The sequence below is a fragment of the Miniopterus natalensis genome, chromosome 1, assembly GCF_054644295.1.
Source record: "Miniopterus natalensis isolate mMinNat1 chromosome 1, mMinNat1.hap1, whole genome shotgun sequence".
NCBI lineage: Eukaryota > Metazoa > Chordata > Mammalia > Chiroptera > Miniopteridae > Miniopterus > Miniopterus natalensis.
This window is the reverse complement of record NC_142081.1, coordinates 150,860,604-150,888,249: the sequence shown is the minus strand read 5'-3', so window position 1 is coordinate 150,888,249 and position 27,646 is coordinate 150,860,604. Positions and strand designations below refer to the sequence as shown.

General features: G+C 36.9%; 1 protein-coding gene across 2 annotated transcripts in view; it reads left to right on the top strand.

Annotated features, from left to right (window-relative positions):
• CCSER1 (coiled-coil serine rich protein 1) overlaps nt 1–27,646 on the top strand; it is a 1,053,060-nt gene that overhangs the window by 354,461 nt on the left and 670,953 nt on the right. For both annotated transcript variants that reach the window (XM_087826564.1, XM_087826567.1), the window contains exon 6: nt 11,170–11,377. In XM_087826564.1, coding sequence (XP_087682690.1) covers nt 11,170–11,377 — 208 coding nt within the window. The remainder of the gene's footprint in view (nt 1–11,169; nt 11,378–27,646) is intronic.

Here is a 27,646-nt window from a genome sequence, read left to right as displayed (position 1 = left end):
TACCTAAGAGGGGTCAGGGCGGGGAGGGCGGGACACGGCATCAGTGTGTTTTGACAGAGGAGTTACAAGAATTGAATGGCCTCTGACTTAGAAAGTGCAAAATGAAATAAAGTGTCTCGATAATGAATTCTGAATATCCAGGGAGCAGTGCTACTGGACAGCAAACCTGGAGAAGATCACAGAAAGGGACATGACAGGAATACGCCAAAGGGTGTGAGGGCACCGGGAAAACCATATTACATTTTACACTTTAGCCTCGGGTCTGCCAAATGGCAAACACAAAGTTCTTTGATACAAGCTCCAGAAACCTACTTCTTGCTCACTTCATTTAAAAAAACAAGGTATTTATTGTAAAGATATGCAGTAGTTCACAGAAATAAAGGAAAAGCAAGTAGGCCTCCAGAAGAGCAGAAATATGGTTGTCTCAGGGCGTTGAGACCCTGCGTGACCACAGGATGCAAGGCCATGGATTTGGCCCTGGGTCGCATGGATGACTGGGTGAGCTCTCTGTTAGAGCAAGTCAGCAACTAAGGCTTTCTGTGCTGGGTTCCTCAATATTCACATTTTTGGGAACCAAAGGCTGTAGGCCAAGCCCAAGACACTTGGCAGCACGGAAGAAGAGATGGGGGGACTTGTTTAGCAATCCCAAGAGGACTGCATGCGATCATGAAGGAGAGGAGGGGTTTTCTCAAAGGAAAATTAAGGTTTTATTAGTAAAGGAAGGACCAGAATTTCTTCATGTTCAGGAAAAGAAAAAAAGATTTACATAGGAAGGAAAAATAAGAATCCATTCTAATACTATTATCACCAGCTCCTAAATTTTCCTCTAAGGCCACGAATAGTTTATTTGTAACTGTAACATCTCCCCTGGGTCATAGACACTTGGCTTTAATATCCCAAAATTGTTAACATCAATGATTATAGGAGACTTTTTTTTAAACAAATTGTTTTTGGTTAAGTTTCCCAATATAAATTATCCTCATGTAATTCCTTCCTCTTCTGTGAAACTATTGAAGAATTAGATGAAAACATGTTTTAGGTGGAAAAAGAAATAAAAAGACCTTAGGAAATACTCTGAGGTAGGATTTTCTTGTGCTTTCCAGTCGGTTTGTGTTTATGACTTTTTGCCGAGCAGCCGCCTCTGGAGGGAGCAGAGCGGGTAGGACGCGGGCTCTGGAGCAAGACTCTTTAGATGTAAAGCCCAGTTTTGCTGTTTGCGTCCTGCTCAGTTTCTGTGCTTTAGATTCCTTCTCTGTAAATTAGTAATATCATAAGTGACTCTGAAAATATCTTAAAAGGTGACATAATTTAGAATATAATTAAGATCGATAATTTAAAAAACAATTTTTTCAGCTATCAAAAATTAGATATAAAACAACCTAATACTGTCATTTTGGGAACGCTTGTTTTAGGAATGGAACTTGATTTCTTTCTGAGGATTTTTCCCCCCTGTTCTCCTTCCTAAATGGGTAGTTGTCTCTGGAGGGGAAAGGGCAAAATGGAGGTTTTCTTTTATCAGTTCTTCTTTGGTTGTGTGAAGAAAAGGGTTGGTTTTTTCGTTTTTTCATCCTGGTCTCTGTTTCAAAGACAATTGAACATTGATACCGATCTGTGTTTCTGCTGCTTCTGTAAAAGAGAAACTATCCATGCCACCAGCAAGCACTGTTATCTAGTTTTAAATGTCAAGTACACTTCCTCATAGAAAGAAAGAAACAGAGATAACATTAAAAGAGGAATATATTGGAGCCAAAGATAGAGTCCAACAATCTAAGTGTCTGTGTCATCAAGACTGGAGTTGGAAAACGATTAGTCAACAGAAATCTAAAGCATTTTGCAGCCTCTAACTTATCTGACCTTGTGATTTATGGCCACGTACCATGTTTATATATATGATTGTAGTGTTTATCTATGTTGGTGCGATGCTGATGAATAATGGAAAGGTAATTCAGCTACTTTAAACGGAACCATTTAAATCAGTTCAGCTGTGACACTCTGTCTTTATGTCACTCCTTTCAAGGTCTAGCCTCAGATTCTCTTACCAGCCTCAAGGACATGTGACAGATATTTACACTTTGACAGATCTATGGTGTGTAATTATGTATGAACCATATTCTGTGCTTTTTATTTACACAAATGATCTAGCCTGTTGTTTATACAAATTCCAGTGGTTCTATTTTTCAGAGAGAAAAAAGGTAGACATGCTTTGTCTCCCTTGTCCATTAGTGGTTAAATTTGTTATTGTTTACAAAGTAAATATATTTTTAGAATCAGTACCATTAGATGGTTCTGCACATTGACAGTGTGCTTTCCATATCATAATGTTTATTGTTATAGCATTTAGCATAGATATTTGAAATAAACTTAATGCCTTTTTGAGGCAATTTTATAATAAGTCATTCAAGCATCTTCCTAGGAAATTATTTACTTTAATATTTCACAAACCTAGTTTCTTAGGATATTAATAGGTATTATCAGTACTCAAGAAGTATTTATTGAAACAATGAATGAATGAATATTCCAATAAGTTTAGGAAATACAGGGTTAAACAAAGTTACCAGGAGTATTCAGTTTTTATTATGCTAATACTACACCAGGAGCTTCTAGAGATTAAACATTTTAAGCATATTTGATCATTGATATTTTGTTATAAGTAAAAAGCAATTATATTTTTAGTCCCCAAAGCCACACTCGTATTTTATATTGCGTGGGAGCCATCTGTTATAGGATTGGGTCAGCCAGGCGAGCTGTTTTATTTACCTCACACTGCAGCTGCGATTCAAACGAGCCATCCACAGCCTGGACTGTGGCTTTGTAACCCAAACTGAAAGATATCTGTAGGGTTGATTAACTGAATTATAGTTAGTATATTACTAATATCATAATTGACTATTAAAATATCTTAAAAGGTGATGTAATTTAGGATTATAACTGGTAATTTAAGAAAATAATACTTATGGATTACCAATTAATTAATCTTTAGGTGCTTTCTAATTTTTCTTAATCTTACTTCAAGCATAAGGGTGTAACTCATCCAGTACTCATGATTCCAGCAGCCTCTTACTTCCAGAATTAGATGTTGGACAGCATATTGGCGAGAACCTATTTATGCACTTTTTATTTAGTAAGAAATAGCTTCAAAATAAGTGGGAAACTATACATTGTTTTCTATATTGCTAAACATGTGGTTTTCCTCACTCAAACAACTGTGCCTCCACTACAACTTTATTTTCTAAAATAGGTCTCCCCAAGAACAAGAATCTCACGTCTCAGGAGGAGCTAGATTTAAACCTAGAAGCCATGAAAATTCCCACTACACGTTTCCCTTGTGAAACTGCTTCATATCTATATTCAGACTCAATCTTAGTCTCCATTTATTATTATTATTATTTCTGTCATTATTATTGTTTTCATTGTACCCGATGTTAATCTCTTCTACCCCTAATGCACTGACCCATAATATTTTTATTACCTTGAATAGTTATGCCTTGGTAAGGCTCCAAAAATAAGCCTTCCATGAAAAATTGTGATTTGGAAACATGTTATTTAGGATTTTAGGATTTTTAAGGTAAAATTCTTAGCATATAAGTTTAGTGTATGTGAAATTGTCATATATTAATTCATTTTTTTCAATATATACTTATTAATTAAACAGATACTCATTGAGAGACTGCTGTGTGTTGGGCATTTGGAATTACAAAGATCACTGAAAGAGGGTCTCCACCCACTTTGGTTCTACTGGACTGAAGAGAAGAAACAAATAGTGTAGCCTGCGGTGGTAGGGAGGATTGCAGAGGAATACCTGAGAGAGGGGCACATTAATCCAGGCTTTAAAGATGAGTATAAATTAGCCACACTACATCAAAACTCACATATATTCTGGGGAAAATTATGTCCAGTGAGCATGATAAGATATGTCTAATCTATTGTGCTGTTGGATTACGTGTTTTGTTTTGCTAAGGCTAACAAGATTTGACACAGTCGGCTGGAGAGAGTCTTGGAATTCATGTATTAAAAGTAAGCCAAATGATTTTTTTATGCGTGTGAGTGAGTTTGTCAGGATATTTGGAAATCCTTGATTTTGTGTAATCTGTAAAAATCTTATTTTTCTGGTTAAAATTGAATATGAACCATTGCCTCAAGAGTGGAATCTGCGAAATTTGGTTGATAAGATTGATACAGGTTTTATTAACCTTTCCCAAATTGATAAAGTTCTGTGGCTCTAAAGATTTACTCAGAGTCATAATCTCCAACTCTTTCATTTTTGAAAAGTATTGGAATTTTTACAGTTTTCTTGCCACTATGTATTATGCCAATAATTTTAGGTATTGCCTTTATGCCAAGTTACAGAGCAAGAATTGATTTTCTGTTTGGAAACACTACTTCCTAAATGATACACTCATAGCTAACACTTATCACGCTTAGGTTGCCAGATCCTAAATATTTTAAAAGGTGAAGGGCACACAGCTATACTTTAAGCTGTGCAGTTGTCTGTAGGTTGTATACTACTAAGGATATCATCAATGGTATATATTATATCAGAATTTATTTTGTAATGGACTCTGGCTGCTCATATTTGTAAAACATTGCAATTTATAAAGGTTACTTAGAGGAAATTAAAGACATTCTGTAGTGTGTTTTTTTTAAAAGAAGTTCTGATGTAATGCAATTTATTCAAAGCAAATATACAGTAACATTTTTATAATTTAAAAAAATTATATCTAAAAACCTATTATGTGCATTCCTCAAGTGGTCATAAAAGGAGAATTTTATATACAAGTTCTTAAAACAATAACATTAGGTTCTAAATATCTTATATGATAATGAAATAGGATGGGTTTATGGTGGCCTTTTGGTTCTAAAAGAATAATCAACTTTCCTACATCACATGGATCTGAAACAAGACATTGGTATTTTTGTGACTTGTTATCCTGATATTGAACGGAAAAGGGCAGGCAACCAATAGCATTGGAAATAAAATTATTTTTATTTCCACCTCTAAATTTATTTAATTTAAATCCCTAAAAGTGATGATTAAATTATTAAATTTCCATTTCTAAAAATGATGATTCTTGGAGGTGTACTGATTTTTTGCTCGTCTGTGTTCCCACGGCGGAGCCTCTTGCTGTTTGCAGTGCACCGATATTGCCAAGCAGCACACCCAGCTCAACACCGTGCGCAGGACAGGCGGCTGTCTCTTTCCTATGTCTGTTTACCAGAGAGAAACATTTCCTTGAAGACCCCACCAAAGTGCCTGTTAATTCCCGAAGCCATAGGAGAGCCAGTGTTTGATCAAATTAAGGAGTTTCTTGGTTTTGGTCTTGTTTTTGTTTAAAGGGGCAGGAAGGAGGTGTGAGTGAGTAGTGAGGTAGGTAGTTAACAATGTCTGGCATAATTTGTTTTTTAATCTCAGAAATTATATCAGTTGATTCTAGAGTTTTCATTTTTCTGATGAGAGTAACCATCCTGGTTATTTATTATGACCCCTCTTTCTTTTAGGACTTAGAACATATTTATAATAGCTGCTTAAGATCCTTGTCTGTTAATTCTAATATATAGATCACTTCATAGTGTTTATTAGTTGTTTTTTGTTTCTTCATGTCTGTTACCTGGAATATTTATCAGACATTGGGAAGTTGTATTTTTGAGAGTCTGCATTTGATTTTGTCTTCCTTTAAAGAAAAAAAGAGTATTGTTCTAGCAGGCAGTTGTTACAGATTGTCCAGATTGATTTTTTGAAGCTTTTTAAAAGTTTGGAAGGCTTATGTCTTCCAGCACTATGCGACTTCTTTGTCACTGGCAGATACGTTGTGTATCTGCACAGGCATAAAAACTACAGACCATAACCAAGTTTAACACCCTGAAACACAGTGACAACTCATATATAATTATTGCTGTTTTAACTTTGTGCCTTTGGCACCTGGAAATGTTTTTGTCTTTCCCTCCTGCACTGTAATATGTTTAAAAATAAATGTGGTTGTAAGTTATCCAGTATTTCTCTGTATTTGGAACAGGAGATGGAGTGCAGGTAAGCTCAGTCCAATGTATTCCCAGAGGTCTCCTCAAATTAATTTTCCTAACTGCATCTGTGATAAGTGCTACCAAGAAAGGCTTAGCGTAGAAGAAAGGAACCTGTGTATGTTTGAAGAGTAGGGATGCAAAAGGGGTTTCCCTGAAGAAGCGACATATTTAAGGCAAGATCTGAGGGTAGGTAAGCAGCACTTTTTCGTGTAGATAGAAAAACAGATGCAGAGCTCCTGAGGCAGGATGAAGCTGGGCACATTTCAGAGCCTGAATGAAGCCAGTGAAATTGGAACTCAAAAAAGCAAGGAGGCAGCTGGTATAAAATGAGATATGGTGAGGCAAACAGTTGCTAGATTATGGAGGACCTTGTTGGCTATGTAAAGATATTTGGGTTTTATTTTGCCTTCCCCCATATTTCCCCTTTCCCCTACCCATAACTTCAGGTAGTGTGAAATTCTCTTACATGTAAATTCATATCTAAATGGAAAATGTTAACATGTTCTTACAACCACTGTACTCTTGTGGAGGAATGGATGCTGGTTCCATCCCTTCTAGAAATACAGCTAAACATTCGATTATAAAATGCATGTGCTTTTTCCCCTAAAATGACACTTTCATATAAACAATACATTTTCATAGAAAATATGAGGAAAATAGCTTTTTCATCAACAATAGTCCTTCTATAGTTCCTTTAATAGACAGTTTTTATTAGGTTATGGGATGCCAGTTTATTAATACAGATTTATACCTTTGTGCCTATCTAAGAATTATTCAAGCTGGGATTTAATTTATCATAAATAACCTGGCCCTTTTTGAAAATCTACTTAATGAAACTTTTGAAGGCAGGTGTATACATATGCTTATTTATTGTGCTGGGCAAATAGAGATTACCTTTACTTTCCACTCCTTGGAAATCTGGTTCAGAAATCATAGCCATGTTATAAAGTATAAATCTTTGAGATCCCTTATGGCCATAGATATTCACTATAATGAAAGGTGTCGGTGCACTAATAAGGAGTTGCTCCTACAACAGGGAAGAGCATCAGTCCTTGGCAACAAGCATGCTCTGGGTTTTTGGCCACTGTATTGGGAAGTTTTCAAGTGATGTGAAGAGTACCTGTGGATGGGGAAAATGTCTCACTATTGAAATGATAGTAATAAGTAAATGGGGGAAAATATGAAAACTTTTTTGGTTTCTCTCCTTTGTAAGGAAAAATTCTTTAATCATTCTAGAGTTCATATATATATGTGTGTGTATGTATGTGTGTGTGTGTGTATTCCCATTAAACTTGTCCATTTATTCAACTTCAATATACAGTTATTTACTTGTCTGAAAATAGAATTGCAGCAGAACTTTTTGAACTAGCTTGGTAGAAAATTCCTTTCACACAAAGGACAGTAAGAAAAGTACAGAGCCAATTCACCATAGTAGCTAGTGTAAGTTGTATGTTTTAAGTAATGGTTCAAATTCTCAAGTTTCTCAGGCTGAAACTTCAAGAATACATTTAATGTGATGTTTGTGGATTTTGCTTTTAATCTTACTCAAAACCTTTGGTATTTTGGTACTTATGGACTGAGAAAGACGCGTGAGTCGCAATTTGATTTTATCTAAATGTTAAGAATTTTAAAGACTTGGTCAGCATCCTAAGCAAGGAAGCAAGTGTAAATATCACTGAACAATTCTACTGAAGATTCATGGAGTTCAAACAGAGAGGGTGAACTGTATATAAATGAGCCCAGTGGCAATTACGTTGTTTTTATTTGCAGTAGTTACGATGATTAATGAACCACTGTTTCAGACCTTGGTATCTTTTTTTTGTGTGAAGTGAAGGGACTATCTTTTTTGACATAAAGAACATTTGTTCAGTTTCCTGAAACCATGACAATTCAGAGAGTTGGCAGACAGACCCATATATCCCAAAGTACATAATTGTATTATCTGGTGAACCCTGCTAGGCAGGAACAAGTGAGCACCTGAACTTAGCTCTACCTTCTGGGCTTATTAAGGGTTATCTGTGCTAGAGGAAACCAGGGCTCCATATTATTAGAGATTTTTCTTCTTTTCTTGTCAACTACAGGGATGGATTTTTTTTCCAGGTGTATTTACCCAGAGACACTTCATAACTTTCGCCCAATAAAAGTCTATTGTTAAAAACATCGATATTCAAAATATTTAACAATTGTAAAGTCCAGGCGTTAATCAATCAGAAATACAGTGACCACACACAGAACTGGGTGGCTCTGCGGGCCAGGGCAGCTAACTAGCAGTCCTGTTTAGCAGCCCCCTTTACCGCCTCAGCCTAATTAAGAATGGTTTTGATAACTGTGATCTTGTAGCCAACTGTTTTTCATGTAGAAGAAAAATGTTTCGAGATAAAAATTTCATGTGAAAGAATACTAGTTGTTATTTTTTGGTATCAACTACTAAGAAGTTAATGATTCTGGTGAGCCTATCAAGGTCAGTGACCCAGTTCTATTCATCTCTGAAACCAACGGCTGTTGCTGTGCTGGACACAACGACACAATGTAGATGTCTCTCATCATTTTGAAAATATGCTGTCGTTCTGTCACGTTGGGATTAAGAATAGATCCAAAATTTTCAGGTGGCCGATTTTATCATCTGAACACATGGTTGTATGTAGCCCATTTTTAACTGACAGTGGCAGAGATCTTTAGATTTGTAAGTGCTAAATTATAATCCTCAGAACCTCAGTAAATTCCTGAAACTAGTCAGAGAACTTCATGCCAGTGCAGTTTCTGAAAGCTTTGTCAGTCTCCACTGATATTTAGAGTAACGATTGGACAGTTTCAAAGGAACGGCAATCCAACTAAAGGAACTGTAAAATGTTAGCTTAATTATTTTTTGTAAGAGTGGTGGGAGATTTTGAACTATGGGAGGCAGCCCTGTAACAGTTCTTTCTGTGGATAAATGGAAATTGTATGTGTAGATTATTGCAAAGAATTATGTTTTATTCATTCACTCATTGTATTTGTTTGTTCATCTTCAATATACAGTCACTTACTGAGTTGGCCTAATATGTTCCAGGCTAGTTCATGACGTAAACCTGATAAAGTTTTGATAATCCTATTATAGCTAACATACTATTACACATAATGTGACTCCTAATTTTTATATTCTTCTTATTGGTCTTGGAGAAAATAGCATAGAAGACACCAAAATAAAATAGAAATATTTAAGAATGATTGTATAGTTCACTGTAAGTTGTGTTTAGTTGAAATGAATTATTTATATCAGGTAAAATATAGTTTAAAAGTGAAAATATCTAATTATTTGTATGATTATAGACATGCTTTTGTGTTTTTATTTTTTGTTTTCATTTGCTTGATTTTTTTCACATGAGATGCAGATCATGTAGTAATTTAGAGCTCGAGTGCACTGCCTGCATTCAGGTCTCAACTCTGTCCCTTTTGTGCTGTGTGACCATCAGCACGTTGCTTAACCTCTCTGAGACTTAAATCCCTCAACTGTGAAATGAGAATTATAATATTATCTACCTCAAACGGTTGTTGTAGGTATTAAGTGGTTTAACATATGTAAAGTCCTTACAAGACTATCTGAGATACATTAAGTATTATTATATATAGGGTGTCCCAAAATATGTATACATGCACTTTGAATAATTATAAAGGCAATGTTTATTAAAATACATTTCATTTTCAAAATTGATCTATCAGCTGTTAAAGTGTGTATACAGTTTTCTGGGACACACTGTATATATAAGAACAGTATGTGGTTAGTACGGAAAAAAATCTTATCTTGCCAGAGTGGTCATGTTGGGTCATCCCAGGTCTATTTCTTACTAGCTATTTAACTCTGAGCAGTTACTTATCTGGGCCTCAGCTTCCTCATATGTAAAGTGAAGATATGCATTATATCTACCTCTTGGACTTGATTGAAATAACACATATGAAATGGTTAGCATAGTACTTGGCCCATAGCCAGCCATTGAAAAATATTAGCTATAACTTTTTTTTATTTCATTATAGGTATAAAATGGGGATAGTAAATACTGTTGTAACCAATTAATGTACCTATGAAGACAAGTGAACACTTGAGTGTGATCCAAAAATGTGTTTTCTTTACTAATTATTCAACACTTTATAAATTAAATTATATTATGTATAAATAATGAAATTTGAATAAAATTAACAGGATATCTTTTCTTATCTGCATCCTTGCCTAACCTTGGTGGCAAGTTCCAAGGCAACTTTTGTTGTTGTATTTTTCTCAATTTAGGTAACTAAGTAAGCTTGTCATATAATTTGGGAAATAATATACATAAAAGGTATCCAATTAATGTTACAGTTAATTTTAAGCTATTTTCAGAACACCTTCATATGAAATTTCTCTTTCAGTGATTTCTATTGATTTTTAATATTTTTAAAAGAGTTAAATAAGTGTGAACACATTGTAATCGTGAATAAATGAAATTCTAGCTGAGGGGGGAAAAAATCACTTTTTATAATGGCGATTGTTATTGAATCCTACCACTGTTGATCTTAAAAATAAAACAGCCAGTTATTTTACCAGCAAAAAAAAATGGGCTTATTCAGGAAAACAGAGAATTGCAATTTGTGACAAGCATGCTATCTCAAAAACTATAGGCAGTCCAGCAGACAAAGGAGAGGGACATCACTCATCGAGAAAAAGAAGGAATCTCGGAGGGGGTCCCTTGGATGAAATTCCGTTGGAGGAAAGTGGGGTTCAGGGTGTAGTGGCTGCCAGCTGGCCAGTTGCTGGGCCGGGAGACATGCCCCTTGCTGCTGAAGGAGTGAGCCCCGCTCGCCGGGAGTGCAGTCAGTGCACCCGTCCCCTGGGGCCTGCAGTTGACACTCCTCCCTGTCGGGTGGTGTGGGGGAGAGCTCCTCCTGGCCGCCCTGCCTTCATCTTACAAGAGATTCCTTCATTCAGCTTCACACCGCTGCGTATTCAGTTGACCCGTTTCTGTTTTCACAGAAAGCCTCAGAATCCTCCAAGGCGAGTGGGAGGGAGTGTGAGGGTCCCAAGGAAATATTTTCTGGCTCACTGCTGACGTCGGTGGCCAGCGTGGAACATACTGGTGGACAGGGTGGAACATACTGCCTGGAATGTGCCACATTGTAATTTTTGTTTCTTTCTTTCCTTAGGAGCCTTTCACTGAAATTAACAAAGGACACTGACCAGGACGCCAGGTGCCCTCACGTCGGCCGAGTGCCCGGCAGCCCGTGTGCGGACTGGCCGCCGCAAGGCGCGGAGGAGAGCGGGGGCTTGGACTCGCTGCCCTTCAGGCTCATGCTGCAGGACTGCACGGCCGTCAAGACGCTGCTGCTGAAGATGAAGAGAGTCCTCCAGGAGGTGAGGCTTCACTCTCACTGACGCCGCTGATTAGCTGCGTGACACCGGGCAGGGGGCAGGGCTGTGGAGCTCTGCCTTAGGTGCACTCTTCAGCTCTAACACTTTCATATTCTGTGAAGGGATTGAAAAAGAATCATTGATACCAAGTGTGGGGGAAATCGGGTAAAGAGAAACAGGCATTAGCTGGTGTCTATATATCATTATAAAGCTAATGAGAGACGAATTAAATGAACTTCACTTTAAAGATACTGAGGCTTTATTTATATGATATAATAAAAGGTCAGTCATTTAGTCCCAGTAAAATTTAATCTGAATGTTTGACTGATCTTTTCCTGTTGAATACAGTTGCCCTCCCACAGCCTGTGCTCATTTAGATTGTGAGCTGGTCAAGAAAATGCGTAATGGATTCTTTCACCTTTATGCTCAGGAGTCAGCTATTCTTTAGATTCAAATATGTTATGCTTTTATTTTTATAATTAGCCCAGTTGTTTTCTTTGGGGGATTTTTATAAAAACTATACAGTAGAACTCAAGACGACAGTGTGAGTTTTCTCGCTTCAAATTCAGTGAATTTTTATTATGTCCCATTACTGTTCACCTGATTTCTCTTTATTGATTGATAGGAGGTACTAATAAATAGTGTGAAAGCAGAAATGAATAGTATTATGGTTAACCTTACAGTAATGACCACTGATAATTGCTTTTCTAATGCTGATAATAATAGTACTAGCAGCTACCACTAGAGGCCAGAATGGAATCAGAAAGAGAGAAGAATATTGAAGAGAAATAAATTAGATTATTGAGGACACTCAGTCATGTTTTCTTATCAGCCATTAAAGCAAAAACAGGAAGATATCTCTACATCCCACCCCAGTTACTATTCCTGGGTGGTCTTTTTGCATAGAATATATGCAATGGTGTACAGGAGTGCTGTGCTTATACTCGCTCGCTGTTAGAATTTCAGGAATTTTAAGAACTGGCAATTAAACACAGGAATAAAAAATTAAATTGCATACCTTATAACAAAACAAATTATATTTTTAACAGCATAATCAGAACTTAAAACTCATTTTCTAGTTATTGTACTATATTTTACTATTAACTATGCTTATGAGCTTATTTATATCTATTGGATCTATATGTGGAAATCCTATGTAGTAGCTAGTGCATATTTCCCAATTCTAGATTTATTTAGGTAATTTTGATAGCTGGAAATCAGCCATGTGGGAGTATTATGCCACAGAAATTGACAAACACTGTAAATTAGGGCTTTTAATTTTTGGTGAGCGTTTTGTTAAATATTTACCAACACACCACTGATTGATTATATTGTTTCTACATTGACAACATAAGCATTTCCTGCACTTGTGGTGTCTCCCTGACCTTGGGCTTTAGCATGCATCTGAACTTCTTTGAATAAGACACACTTAATAACAGCTGTTATATTAAAAGACATTAATCTCTAAGTCAGTAACATTTAACTATTTAACTTCCTACTTCTCTCTTTGGTCACAAATTTTAATTAAAAAAAAATTACTACAAGTAAAGGGAAGTAGAAGAACTCACAGGAAGAGTAGGAGGCTTTCATAGGGCACTTAATTTTATAATTTAAAGCTATTTAATGATATTCACTATAAATTCAATGTTCAGAACATATTGATACTGTTTTTATACTTCTTATCTGTTTTATACTTGTCTGTTTTTCTTCATGATAAAATATTTGAAGAAACTGAAGAGAATTGGCTTTTAAAGCTGATGTGCAATGAGCAATAATTACACCTCTTTATTAAGCCTGTTCAGAGAGCAGGGGGTCTTAAATTATTTAAGGTCAACAAGAAAAGCAATATTATGGTTAGTCTAGACAAGTGATAAGATATTCATAATAGACACCTTTAAAGAAAATGGGTTATTGAAATTATTTTTTTAACTGGGAATTTTTAAATAGTGATTCACGTTTCATTACTGTATTTGAGTTTAATACCAACTATTCATTTTAGATTAACAATACATTTTCAGTATAGAACAATTAGTGTTTATTCCTATTCTATGAACTTATTTTTTATGATTTATAGTTGTCTGACTTTTGTATACAAATTATTTTTTAACTGCAGAAGAACCCAATTATTTGATTTTTAAGATAAAAAAGTAATTGAGCTTAATATATCATGCTAGAAAATGCTCTTATTTGAAATTTTTCCTAATGGTGCTCAGTTGACATCTGAGATTTTCATTTTAAGGTTAATCATTGTGAATAATCTAAATGGAATCTCACAGTCCCAATTTTACCCCCCTCCTTTGAAGATTAGTTGCTATTATTAAAATGCACATATGCATTCCCAACAACCTCAAACATCAACTCCTTTATTTAAAAAAACAACAACAACAACAAAAAAAACTGACTTTGGACCCTTAGAAATTCTACTGTCACTTTATTCTTTAGTATAAATGAAGTGAAGGAGCGATGTCTTTTCTCTTTTGTTAATTTTTTAAAACATGATTCCATTAGGTATAAAAGAAGAAGATGTTTAATATCTACAGGGATAATTTCTGTAATCTTGTTTCCTTTTAGCTTGCTCATTTCTTTTATAACCTAGTCTGAGAAGTAACATACCATCACCTTTGTGAAATTCACTTCTTGGTGACAACCCCCGCCTAGATTCAGCGTGGGTGGCACTGCCAGGAGGTGGGGAACACTGAGCCCTTCCTGGGGGCTGGCCGGCACCTTCCCCCCCTGGCCCCAGCGATGCGTCTTTCACAGGGCAAAGCACGCTTCCTCCCTCCCGAGCCACCCGAAGCATCACTCCCTCACAGCATCAGCTGGAAATGCAGAATATTGTCCTGTAAAGCGTGTGCTGTTGTACATGAGGCTTGACTCAAGTACAGGGAGGAATTCATGCCTAGGTTAGCAGGTTCTCGATTAGGAGTTAAAGCCTGAGAATAATTCCCTGTGGCTTTTCGCTCCTCCCTCTGTACACTGGCTCTACCCTCCGAGCCATCTTTTCGTGTAAAGTTAGGACATATTTACCGCTGAATGGTTTTCTCACCCTTCTTTGTGCTTGTTTGTAGATACTGGTATTCAAAGGCCTCTTTTAATCTTGTGCTTTCTCTTTCCCTTTGAGTCTTAGCTGCATAGTGTTTTGGTAAATACCATTCGCTTAAATTCTTTGGGGACCTCTTGTGAACCTTATTAGAAATTTACTCGATCAGGCAAAAGCCACACCCACAGATCTCTTCAAGATAAGCTTATCTTCAACCTGAAATAGCAGAGCTACAACCCTTCAAGGTTTTACAATTTTCATTGTCCGCTGAGAGGATTTGTGGGACATACCCTAAAACCTGCAACTAATGGCTCCTTTTAACTGACAACTCAGTACTCTGAAGCACTTTTCTCATCTTTCAAAATAGCCCTATATATACTAAATTACTTTCTAAGGTCTCAAAAAGTGTTTGTATCTGGATTGGCATATGTTGAATAGATTTAGGTTTTTTTTTTAAATTTATTTATTTATTTTTAATCCTCAGCAGAGGATCTCTTTTCCGTTGCTTTTCAGAGAGTGTGGAAGGGGGAGGGAGAGAGGGAGAGAGGTGGACATCAGTTTGAGAGAGACATATCGATGGGTTGCCTGCAGCGAAGGGATGTGCCCTTGACCGGAATCTAACCCGAGACCCTTGAGTCCTCAGGCGACGCTCTAACCACTGAGCCACCGGCTAGGGCAGGTTTACATTTTTACTAAAGCTCATCAGATTACACACTCAATATAACAGCACAGGAATGTCATCACGTAACTGTGTCATTTTGAGCAATTTTTATTCTTCCCTTCGGAGACGTGTAAATGAACTCTGACCATTCATCATGAAGACTAAGTTAAGGCCCTATTGTGAATTCTTACAGATTGCTGTTAGAGCTTAATTTCCCCCCCATTATTAGAATAAGTTAAAAAAAAATAACAATGTACCACTGTCTTCATACACAGCAGTGGATCCCATTATATGTACCCTGAAGAAACTTGTGGTCTTAGATTTACTGAGAATGGGTGGGTTTCTGAATAAGAATCTTCTGCCTGTACCCTGGCCGGCGTGCCCAGTGGTTAGAGCATTGGCCCGGCACACTGAAGTGCCGTGGGTCCGATTGCTGGTCAGAAGCACATACCTGGGTTGCAGGTTCCATCCCTGGCCCGTCCTGCCCGGGTGCCTGAGGTGGGGCCCATGCGGGAGGCAACCCATCATGTGTCTCTCTCACATCTGTGTCTCTCTCTCACTCTCTCTCCCTTCCTCTTTCCCTCCCTTTCTTCCATTGTCTCTCTAGGGAAAAAAAAAATCAATAGAAAAAATATCCTCAGGCGAGGATGAACATAAGGCCTGGCTCTTTGTGAGGGGCTAAAGCTGGCCTGGAGAATAGATCAGAAGGGGAGGGTAGTGTAATTCCATGGCTCGTTTGCTGTGTAAGCAGCCTTAGCTTTCAACAGTCCTCAGGGAGAGGTGAGAAAAGTTAGAGAAAAGTTCTTCCCTGACCCCAGCCCCGTTTCACTCCCGGAGTCCCCCTGGAGGAAGTGTGTTAGAGGTAAGCCCACAGGTGTTTGGAATCATGGTGATTTAGATGTGACTCACTTCTGCCATTTACTAGCTGCTATAGGTTAAGGTTTTTGTCTCTATTTCATCATAGGCAATATCACTATCTCATAAGGTCATTTGGACAATTAAACAGTAAAATGTGTGTAACAGGTTATCACAGTAGGGCTGTAGGGTAAGTACCCATAAACATGAGCTACTGCCATGATCTTGTTTGAGTGATTATTGCTGTATTTAGCTAGATGGATAATATTTGAGATTTCTTAAACGCTTAGAAATACACCAGTTAATGTTCTTTAATAGGACAAAGTCTTATATTTATTGAATAATTCTGTATGAATAATTGTTAGTAAAGGTTATACCAGCTGAAACTAAAAGTAGATGTATGGTTGCCATTTATGCTTTTCTGGGCTTTCAGCTGTGGCACCACATTCTACCTGACATTCTTTGGCAAAAGACCTACTAGGTGTCAACTAAATTTTCTGTTTACAGTGTAAGAAAGATTTTCTGAGTGAGAAATCATGGTGACCATGGTGGTGGCAGTTGAGAGAAAGAAAAGGGAAAAGATGTGTGACACATTTTGGAAGTAATGTCAACAGTACTTGTTGGTGAATTGGAAATTGGGTGACAGAAAGAGAGGGGAAAAAAGGATACCTGAGAGTTGCAGTTTAAGCAACAGGTAGATGTTATGGCCATTTTCTGAGACTGGGGAGACTAGGAAAGGAGCAGCCTGTGTGAGGCAGGAAGGAAACAAGAGTTCTCTTTTAGCCAGGTAAGGTTGAGATGTTTATTTAGTAGGAAAGTATCTGTGTCAAGTAGAAATTTGAATTAATGTGTCTGCAAACCCAGAAAGATCAGAGTTTTGTATTCATGATTAAATAGATTCTGATTGAAGCTGTGAAAGAGAGAACTTACATCTAAAACCAGGGTGGGATACTCCAATGTTCAATGATCAGATACTCGGGGGAAAAAAAGAGTATCCGATAAGATGGGAAGAACACAAAGGGTGTAGTGTCAAGTAGCTAAGAGAAAATTTTGCTTCAAGAAAGCCAAGTTAAGGCATGGTGCTGAGATGTAAGTATGCTAAGAAAGGATAAGCAATCATACATTGATCAATTCCAAAAGCATATTACCTAGGCTTCATGAATTTCCATATGTAAGATAACCTAGTCAAAGTGTTAATTTATAAACCAAAGCCTAGAACAGAAAAAGTAAGCATTTCCAGATGGTTCTCAGTTGTCATATTATTAATTCATTTCTTTACAAGGCATCAGTCTATGCATTTTAAAGATATGAAAATGAATAATACATGTCTCAAAAGAATTTTTAAGGCATCTTTTCAAGTAAAACATATTTTAGTTTTGGAAAGACTGTAGATTTTATTAGGTTAATTGACAATGATAACCAAAAGTTTATTTTACATTAGAGTACCCTCCACATTGAGGTATTATTATTCTTTGAAAAATATGATTTATATTCCTTAAGGTCATTACTTACACTGTAAAGACAGTCTAGCATAGTGATCATGATACAGTAGTCTGTACTAGAACAGACTGCTCAAATTTGAATTTTAGCTCTCACTAGGTACGTGTGACTTTCGGCAATGTGTTTAATCTCTCCACGAAAATATGGCCTCTTCAAGAAGTGGAATTACTAGGTAGAGTGCATGTTCAAAACTACTAGATATTATCAAGGTTTTTCCAAAGTGTATACTAAATTACTCTCTCAGCAGGGTATAGTACATTCATTTAATAGAATGCCTCATGTTCATATATCACCATTTTCCACAAAGAGTATCTTGTTTTCCTCTCTATCTCTCTGACTGTGAACGCTGCAGAAATATTTTGGCCACTTCCTTGCTGTCAATGCATCTTCTGATGTTTATTTGATGTGGAAATAAAAATGAAGTGGAATCACTTATCAGTCAGGGAATTCTTTCCTGGTCAGTGTACTTACATTATCTGCTAGTCCTGTGTATTATTTCATTGCTTATTAAAAAAACACACACACACAAAGCTGCAACCCACAGTATTAACAGTAAATGCCACTCTCATCGTACCTGAATGCTGTGGTTATTTCTGTTATAATCACATTCAATAATTAATCAAATAGCCACTAAATGGTTTTGCTATGCATGTCTGACTTTCCATTTTTTTCATGAATCCAGCGTTGATGTGTGGGTTTAATACAACTCATGCTGTTCCGTAATTCCGTGAGCTACATTTGCACTGAGCGCGCCGGCTGCCGCGCGGCGTACATGCGGCAGATGGCACCCTGCCGGCTCCCGGGGGCGCTCCGGGTGTTCAGAGCTTCTGGCCTGGGAGGGACGCAGAGCAGAGAGCCTCCGAGCAAATGGTGCTGTGGAGACCTGCGATTGTGTTCCTCCGAGACGCATTTTGACTGGAATGTGTTTTGTTTCTGTTTGAAAATCAGAATCAAAGCAATATGTAACTACAGTGAAAATGCCTATTTTAATCACCGGGTATATAAAAGATGGTGGTACAGATTTAGATAACATAACGCAGTTGCTTAAGAGCGATATAAACCCTGAAGTACTCACATGTTTACAGACGAGTAAAAGTGTTTCAGCATCGAGTGACTCATTTAGATGGAAGGCAGTTATTCCTTAATGATTTCACTTTAACCTTGATGAAAATGAAAACTTGAAAAAACTACTGACTTTATTTTAGCATAAATTTACTAATAGATATATAGATGTTTACAATTTCAAATATAGTTTTAAGTAGATTATTTTTTGTTGTTTTTTAAAGTGAAAGTGGACTCTACAGAGAGGACTCATTATTAATAAAAAACAAAATGACTGAAATTATATTTATAACAAACACATATGAAAACAAATAGACCTATGCTTGATCTTGAACAATGCTGGGGTTAGGGGCACTGACCCCATGCAGTCTAAAATCTAGAAATAACTTTTGACTCCCCCCAAACATAACTATAGTCATCCCTCATGGATTGACCCCCATGGATACCCAAATCTGGGTGTGCTCAAGTTCCTTATATAATGGCATAGAAAAGCACACTGTTTGCCCTCTGCATTCTCAAGGCTCCCAACCGTGGATGGAAAACACTGCTTTTGATCTGCAGTTGGTTGAATCCATGGATGAGAAACCTGGAAATATGGAGGGCTGACTGTATATTTACTGAGAAAAATCTGCATATTAGTCTATATATAACAACTCAACCAAGTTTTAATAAGAAAGCAGCTTTATGGCAGAAAAGAGCATAGCTGGATTCCCATAAAGCTTTATGTAAAAAACAGACAGCAGGCCGGATGTCGTTTTTGTCCGGGGCCTGTCATCATGCTACTTTAGAGTGATTAAAGTATCATGCGAGGGCACTGCGTGGTTAAGAGCATTAGTTTTGAGAGCGAGAATAGACAGTCTAAATCCCGTCTCTTTACTTATTAGCTGAATGACCCAAGGCAAGGTAAGCTCAGGAGATAATAATATTAACATATCGCTTAGGTTTGTTGAGAACATTGAATGTATTAATACGCTTAAAATGCATGAAATAGCCTGGCTGGATGGCTCAGTTTGCTGAGCAGGTCTGGGCACCGAAGGGTTGCTGGTTAGATTCCCGGTCAGGGCACGTCCCTGAGTTTCAGGCACGTATGGGGGGGCAACTGATGGATGCCCCTCTCACGTGGATGTTTCTCTTTCATTCTCCCTTCCCCTCTCTAAGCATGTCCTTGGGTGACGAGTAAAAAAATCAGTAAATAATACAATGCATGAAACAGTGTTGGACACATAACAACACGTAATATGCATTAGTTATTATTATCACAAAGTGTGAGGACCACTAGTGAAATAAATATTCATGGGTTTGCTGTTAGACGAAAACCTTAATTCAAAACTTGAATTCAAATCTTAGATCTATAACAATTTAGGAATATTATTTTATTCATGTTTATTCCATTTATTTGATGAATATTAGGTTTCTTCACAGATAATAAGTAAATAAAATTCTTATAAATTTTATCATGGAGATTATATTGAAATTGTGTTTGGCAAAGAAAAGTCTTTATATAAATGTTAGCTCTCTTCTCTCCCTTAATGCTTACTGAATTAAAAGTCTGCTTTAATGCCTGCTGGGCGTGGCTCAGTGGTTGAGTGTCAACCTAGGATCCAGGAGACCGCGGTTCGATTCCCGGTCGGCACATGCCCGGGTTGCCGGCTTGATCCCCAGTCGTGGGCGTGCAGGAGGCAGCTGATCAGTGACTCTCATCATTGATGTTTCTATCTCTCTCTCTCCCTCCCCCTTCCTCTCTCTGAAATCAATAAAGATATATATTTAAAAAAATAAAAATATTTTCTTGCAGGGAATTCTATGTTACTGGAGCGATTTTCTTAGCTTCTGTTTGCAGTCAACATACAAACAATTTTAGTGTGTCTACATCTTTCCCCAAACAATTTAGCTTCCCTAAAGGTGGCACTTTGTTTAGAACATTATTTTAATAATGTAATCTAAGATGAAATTTAATTACTATTCACTGTTACTTTAATTATATTATGATACTTATTTCTTATTTAGGGCTTTGCAAATAGCTCACAGTCAGCATATTGCTTTGTTTCATTTAACTCTTGAATATCTACCATGGTGTAGACATATGGTTATAGATAAGGTGTGGCCTAATTCAGGATCTACTGAAAGTTCTCTGTTCAAATGTGCCTCTATTGCATTTGAAACCTAAGGCTGTTTGAAACCTGTGGTTGATTTTCTAATATCATAAGGCTTCTTCATTTTCTACACATTATTGAAAAAAAGTATTTAATGACTTTAGAAATTTCTTTGGTTGGGAAATGTCAAATTTAACTGCCACTGGAGAGATAATTACAAACTGTACATATCTTGAATTCTTTCTTCTGGACATTTCTCTGTATTCAGTTGACACATAAAACTATTCATGGCAGATTGCTTAGTACCTATCAAATTATATTTTCTTTCCATCAAGAAACCTTTGGAAAAGAAAACAATTTTTGGTAATAAATAGTGGGCAGAAAGCACTTAATATTACTGTGGGTACATACAACCGTTTGGCCATGGGCCAAGAAACTGCTGGCATTGACAGAGGGAGCAGAAACCCTACAGATAACATGTACATCTCTGTGTGTACAGCAAATGTAGGAACTTATTGTTGAAAGATAGTCACACAATGTAGAAATTCAAATGCATACTTGAGAATATTGCAATATTGGAGAACAGAAGAGATACCAGGGCACCGGGTATATATGTGTATGTATGTATATATGCGCCCATGCATGTGTGTGCATATGCACAAGCACCAAAGCGAGTTGGGGTTGTTGAGTGTATTCATTTACATGTATTGGGGTTGGGACCCCGGCTGGGTTGCTCATTTGGTTAGAGCATCATCCTAATATGTGAAGGTTGTAGGTTCAATCCCTGGTCAGGGCACGTGGAAGAATCAACCGATAAATGCATCAATAAGTGGAACAACAAATTGATGTTTCTCTCTCTCTCTCTCTCTCTCTCCCTCTCTTTATCTTTCTCTCAAATCAATATATATATATTTAAATAGGAACCAAAAGCAAACACCCTAAATGTATAGTAGTTATCTGTTTGCTTCCTTCTTGTCAGATTAGATTTGGTCCTATTAAAGATCCACACAACCTTTCCAAAACTAGAGAGATGCTCCTAGAAGGCAGCACACCAGGGAGTATCACTGCTACTGCCTTACCTGCTTTTCTCCACTAAATTCACTTCCCTTACTATTAGGCTTTTTGGCTCTGACTTCCATCCATGTTTCCTGTGCACTGATGTTTCTCCCCTTTGGTAGTAAAGCAAGGAATAGATTACCTTTTAATGACCCAAGTCTTCCTGTCTTTTTTATTAGCCCTAGGACATTTTGTTTACTACCTTAAGGGAATTCTTGGTTTGTTTGGCCGGACGGAGTAAGAGCGATCTGGACTCTATCTAGAATCTCAAAGTATCTTCTCACGCAGGACTTACAATTTCCAAATACTCTCCACCTCCTCCCCCACCTCACCACATACACGCCTTTTAATTTAAGTCACAGCCCAATATAAATGCTCCTTTTTCCTGATATTTTTCCGTCTGTGCTTCAGACACCCATGGTCTCTCAGCTCCTCGTGCTTCCCCCTAAAGTTGAATCCCTGTTCGTGGGGTAATAAGCAAGCACTTAGCTTTAATTACAAGAACTTATCTTATTATGATGAGAGTTATTTTCCTTCACACCACCATTCCTGTAGCTGTTCATGGTAGTTTAACAGCTATTTTCCTGATTATAAACTTCTTTGAGGATTTTACTAACTGTGTACAAAGCCAGTCAAATTGACAACCTGCCACGAGCGCCATGGAACTTTCTTCTGTGTAATTACTGAGTGAGAGAAATACAGAACTGGTGATTCTACGCCTGCTTGTGTTTAACGAATAGCTCTATGGATTCTCTACCTTTGGCCTTTCCCCTCAGCTAGATGCATGGGGCCATGCTGATCATTTTTAACAGGGCCTTGTAGACATCAAGGCTATTGATCAGTTTAGCCATAGGTACTATTTCAGACTATTTAGAAATGCTCTTCACACTCTGCCTAAAAATTAAAAAACATAAAACATTGGAATACAAACTAACATAGCTTTTTGCCCCACAAAAGTATGCTGTATAATTGTGTGTAATATGAATGAAATGGAGTGAATATTTAGTAATAGTAAATCATTGTGAAAATCGGAGTCCATTTTGACAATTTTCAAAATAATATTGATATTCCAAATTGCATATGAAATATTTATTTAAAAGTAACATTGATTGTGTGTGGTGGGAAGAGATTAACCAAAGAACTATATGCATATATGCATGACCCATGGACACAGACAATAGTGTGGGGAAGGCCTGGGGCAGAGGGCAGGGGAGGGACAGGGTAGAAGGGGTCAATGGGGGGGAAAAGAGGACATCTGTAATACTTTCAACAATAAAGATACAATTTAAATAAATAAAAGTAACGTTGATTGATTGTACTATGGGGCATAGGAAAATAACAAGGAAAATCCACATATAGTTTATTTTACACTTGGTTAGGACAAATTCAAAGGGGCTTACATCATTGTCCAAAGACTTTAGGAAGCCAAGTAGAGGAAGTTCAAGATAGTAAGAAATCTGCGTGAAAAAAGAAATTTACCAATCAGTAAGTAATCACCAATGTCATTTGGCTTGTGATCGATGTAATTTTGGTAAAAAAATGGATACCTGCATTTAGAATCTAAATTGAGAGAGGTGCAATAAAACACTTTTTAAATAAGATAGTTTTTATATTTTAATTGTGCCTACATTTCTTAAGAAATTTTATTTTATTTTATTGACTGACTGTTTGGACTTTGTGTTTATATTTTAGGTTCAATTTTAGGTTTATATGTGGCATTTTATTTTATAAGCCCCTTCCTATATCTTATACAATTCAACGTATATAGAGACTCATAGTCTCCTATTAGTTTTTCCACAAATATGCATTAAATAACAGTCTCTGAGGCTACAAAAAGAAAGAATGAAAAGAGGAAGGAAGGAGGAATAGAAGGAAAGAGGAAAGACAGGACTTGCCTTCAGGAAAGACATATACAAGTTACTCATATTCAGAAAGTAAAGTCAAGCTTAAAGCATGAACTCTCTATGGTGTAAAGCATTGTACAATAAATAGATCCCCCCAGTTTTATTTATTGAAGTCCTAACCCCCAATGTGACTGTATTTAGAGATAAGGCCTTTACAGGAATAATTAAGGTTATAAGGAAGGGGCCCTAACCTAATGCAACTGGTATCCTTATAATAAAAGAGTCACTAGGGATGCACCCACACAGAGGCAGTTTGGACACAGACAGACACAGAGAGAAGACCATGTGAAGACACAGAAAGAAGATGGTCATATGCAAGCCCAGGAGAGAGACCTCAACTTCCCAACACCTTAATGTTGGACTGCTGGTCTTCAGAACTGTAAGAAAATACATTTCCATTATTTAAACCACCCAGTCCTTGGTATTTTGTTATGGTGGCTCTAGAAAACTGATATACTGGCCAACGTCCCAAATAGAAGGAGCCAAGCCAAAAGCAGATTATATACACAGGGAACCTGATGGCTTTGTCTGTTGTACTAGTACATAGCGGACCATCAAGAAAGCGCGATAGTCTTACAATGTTGATAAAAAGCTGAAACTAGCTGCTTGTTCCTACACGTTCATCTGTATATGTGTCAAGAAGGCTTGACAGCTTTGTACTGGTGGCAAAAAAGGGGCAGTGATCTCTGAATGGTTCTACTGTTAAATGACCAAGAGGTTAAGTTAATGTTATGCTAATACTTTGTACAGAAGCATATTGTGAAAGTGGCAGCCCTGTCTGGGAATTAATCTGGTTGCAAAGGCAGGATTTCCTGGAGTAGAGATTGCTGTGGGGAATGGAGGTGAGCTTAGAGTGATCCCGGTGTGAGGTAGTAAGAGCTAGGAGTGGGGCGGTGCCAGCAAGGTATCTGGGGAAAGAGAAGGGGCTGAAAGTTGTATCAAAATTGAAGTGAAGATATTAATGACTGATTTTGTGGAGGGATTGAGGAGACAGCATATCAAAGATAGTTCTCATATTATAAACTTGGGAAGAATGGCACTGCCCACCATTAAGGGGGTGGGAGTCCAAATTCTAGTGCTGGAGACAGAATCATGAGCTTGATTTAATTTATGTTGGATTTGAGGTAGCGGTGGTTTGTCCAAGTGGCTATTGCATAAGAATTATGAATAACTCATCAATACAAAGGCTAGAATAAAAGGTCATGCCTGAAGTTACATGTTTATGAATTTATTTGCTTAAATATGCTTAAATACCAATGCAATTCATTATCCCTCTGTAATTTATGAAGTGGGCAATGATAGGGAAAATTAAAAGAAAAGAGTAGAAACAAGTGGGTATGAAGAAGGGAACAAAGGTAAGGTATTCAAAAAGTAGAGTTATAAAAAAATTAACAAACACTCACATAGTGCTTACAATGTGCCGACATTGTTATAAGTTGTTTACAAATATTATCCCATTTAATCTTCCTAACATCCCCATGATAATAGTGTTCTTATTATCTCCCCTCTGGTGTAGGTAAGGAAATTCAGATTCTGTGGTTAAGTATTTTGAAGCTAGGATTTTAAATAGTCAAGAGCTTCAGACTCATACTCTTAACTACTATGTTATGCTGTCTTTAAAAAGAAAAAAGTATAAGTTTGGTGAACATAAAGATTCAAAGACTTGGGAAATGGGAGAATATTCTTAAACAAAAAAGGAAAGGTTTGTCATAGTCCAATTTTCCACAGAAGTAAGGAGAATAGTTCATTGGATTAAAAATGAAGTCTTTGATTTAGAAAAAGGACATGTTAAGGTAATGACTATAGGTTTAATTTTAGACTTACAAAATTTTTGGATGAAAATTACAAGAAAAAGGAAGGTTGTGAATACAAACAAGTCATTCTTTGAAAAAACAAACTGATTTTGAAATAAAAGAAGGGAGGATAATTGGTGAATGGAAGAAAGCGCTGTATGTGTGGTCCAGTCTCTTGTTAAATACATCACCCCGTTTACATGTAGCGTGTTTAAGATTGATGCTTCTTGGTGTTAATATTCCTTTTCCCCAAATATTTACTTACATGTTATTTCCACCACCATTTTTCTAAATACCAAATCTTAAAACTGGGCCCCACTTAGACACAGCTTTCTTCTTAGCCAATGTGTCATTCCTTATTCTGAGCTCTTCATAGCGGGTCTGCGCAGCCTTACCCCCTGGTTAGGCTCTGCTCTCGCTGGTCAGTGCGCCCTGTTCATGGTTTTCTAGATATGTCGTGCTGATTTCTTACGCAAACTCTTGCACCTTTTATTCGCTAAGCCATGGTTGGCATGCCCTTCTCCCCCTACTCTGCCTGTGCAAAGTTTTAACCTTAAATTTTATCTCTTTAATGTGTCTCTTGATGTTCTTGTTACCTCTTACATGTACTATAATTTAGTTGTTACTAAGATCAGTGCACGTGTTCTCAGCTAGAGACAACATCTTTGCTTCCTGTGTATTTTCCAGAGCACCCAGCACAACCATGGGTAGGGGGACTGACTAAATGTTCTTCAGTGTGTGAAGAGAGTATATGGATATTGCAGAGAAGGAAAACAATTTTATTGTCAAAATAAATGTCAGATTTATTTTTTAAATTTTAACTAGTATAGCTTCTTATGGAGTATTTGTTGATTATTATAAAGTTGAATCTTGATATATGGATTTTACAAGAAAAAAGATTCATTTATTTCTGAATTTTATTTTTTTATGATTTGTTTTAGCACTCTCAACAAAAAAGAAAAATAAAAGCCCTAAAGCCTTAATAAGCATGGAAAATAAAATTGACACATAATGTACATATATCAAATCTTAAATTTTTAAGTTTTGTGTAATTATTTTTGACATTAAACCAGCAGCAAAACCAACACCCAGAGAAAAGCCATTATGCTAAATAACCTAAATGTGTTATACTTAATGATGAACCCATGTTGATTCAACTTGGATGATAGAAATAATATCTCCCTCTAGGGCAGAGGACAGTTTCATTTTGACCAGCGTTATAAATATAATGTCCCCTCTAGGACAATGTTTGGGCAATTTGCTAGCACCACCTTTAAAATATTGTAATTTCCTAAATTTGGAGTTCTTCATTTGTGACACAGGGCATCCATCTGGGTTGCTCCACATAGCCCCCAGTGGGATTTAGGGGGTTGGTGGACAAACGGAGCTTAATCTTTTCACGCTTCTCACCCAACCACCTCCCCTCTGACAGCTTTCAACCTGTTCTCTGTATCCATGAGTCTGTCTCCAATTTGCTAGTTTATTTTGTTCATTAGATTCCACATATAAGAGAAATCATATGGTACTTGTCTTTCTCTAACAGGCTTATTTCACTTAGCATAATACTCTCCAGGTCCATGCATGCTGTCGCAAAAGGTAAGGTCACAGTCATGTCTATTTTTAAGTGAAGGAGTCGCATCCAACTTAAACTTCTTTGGGAAATGATTGCCAGACAAAATTAGGAAGTATAAGACTGAGTATGGTGCTCTTGCCAGAAGAAATGAGATTTATAAGAGATGTTGGGCTGGCCAGATGGTAGATTTCTACTGATGGGTAGATGTGGGGAGAGAAAGATAACTAAAATTGAGAGTGATTAGCTTCAGAAATTTCAGTTAATTTCAGTAGATAAAGAAAGCAACACCATCGTTTATAATGAAATCTTATAAAATGATAAGTTTGGATATTTAAATTCAGATTAGTCCACACATTTTTATATTTTAAAGTAAGTGTTAGATTTCATATACTCTGTTCTGTCCTACAGATGTCATTAATATCACTATGGAAAAAGTGTATTTGAGCTCTTGCCTGGTGATTTGAGACAGTGCAACCCAATGAATTTTAGTTTTGTGTTTCTCGTATCACATCTAGCAGGTTCAATAAAGAATACAATGATTCTCTGTTCATCTTAGTTATGGATAGTTAATCATAATAGAGTTATATAACAGTATCCTCATATCAGATGCTCTTTCCTAAAGAGTCATGGTTTGATGAGGTGAAAGATGCATTTTATGAACAAATTTCTATAGCATATTTTGTGGTGTGTTTTATAGCAGGACAATAACAATCTAGTGTTTTCATGACTTTTATG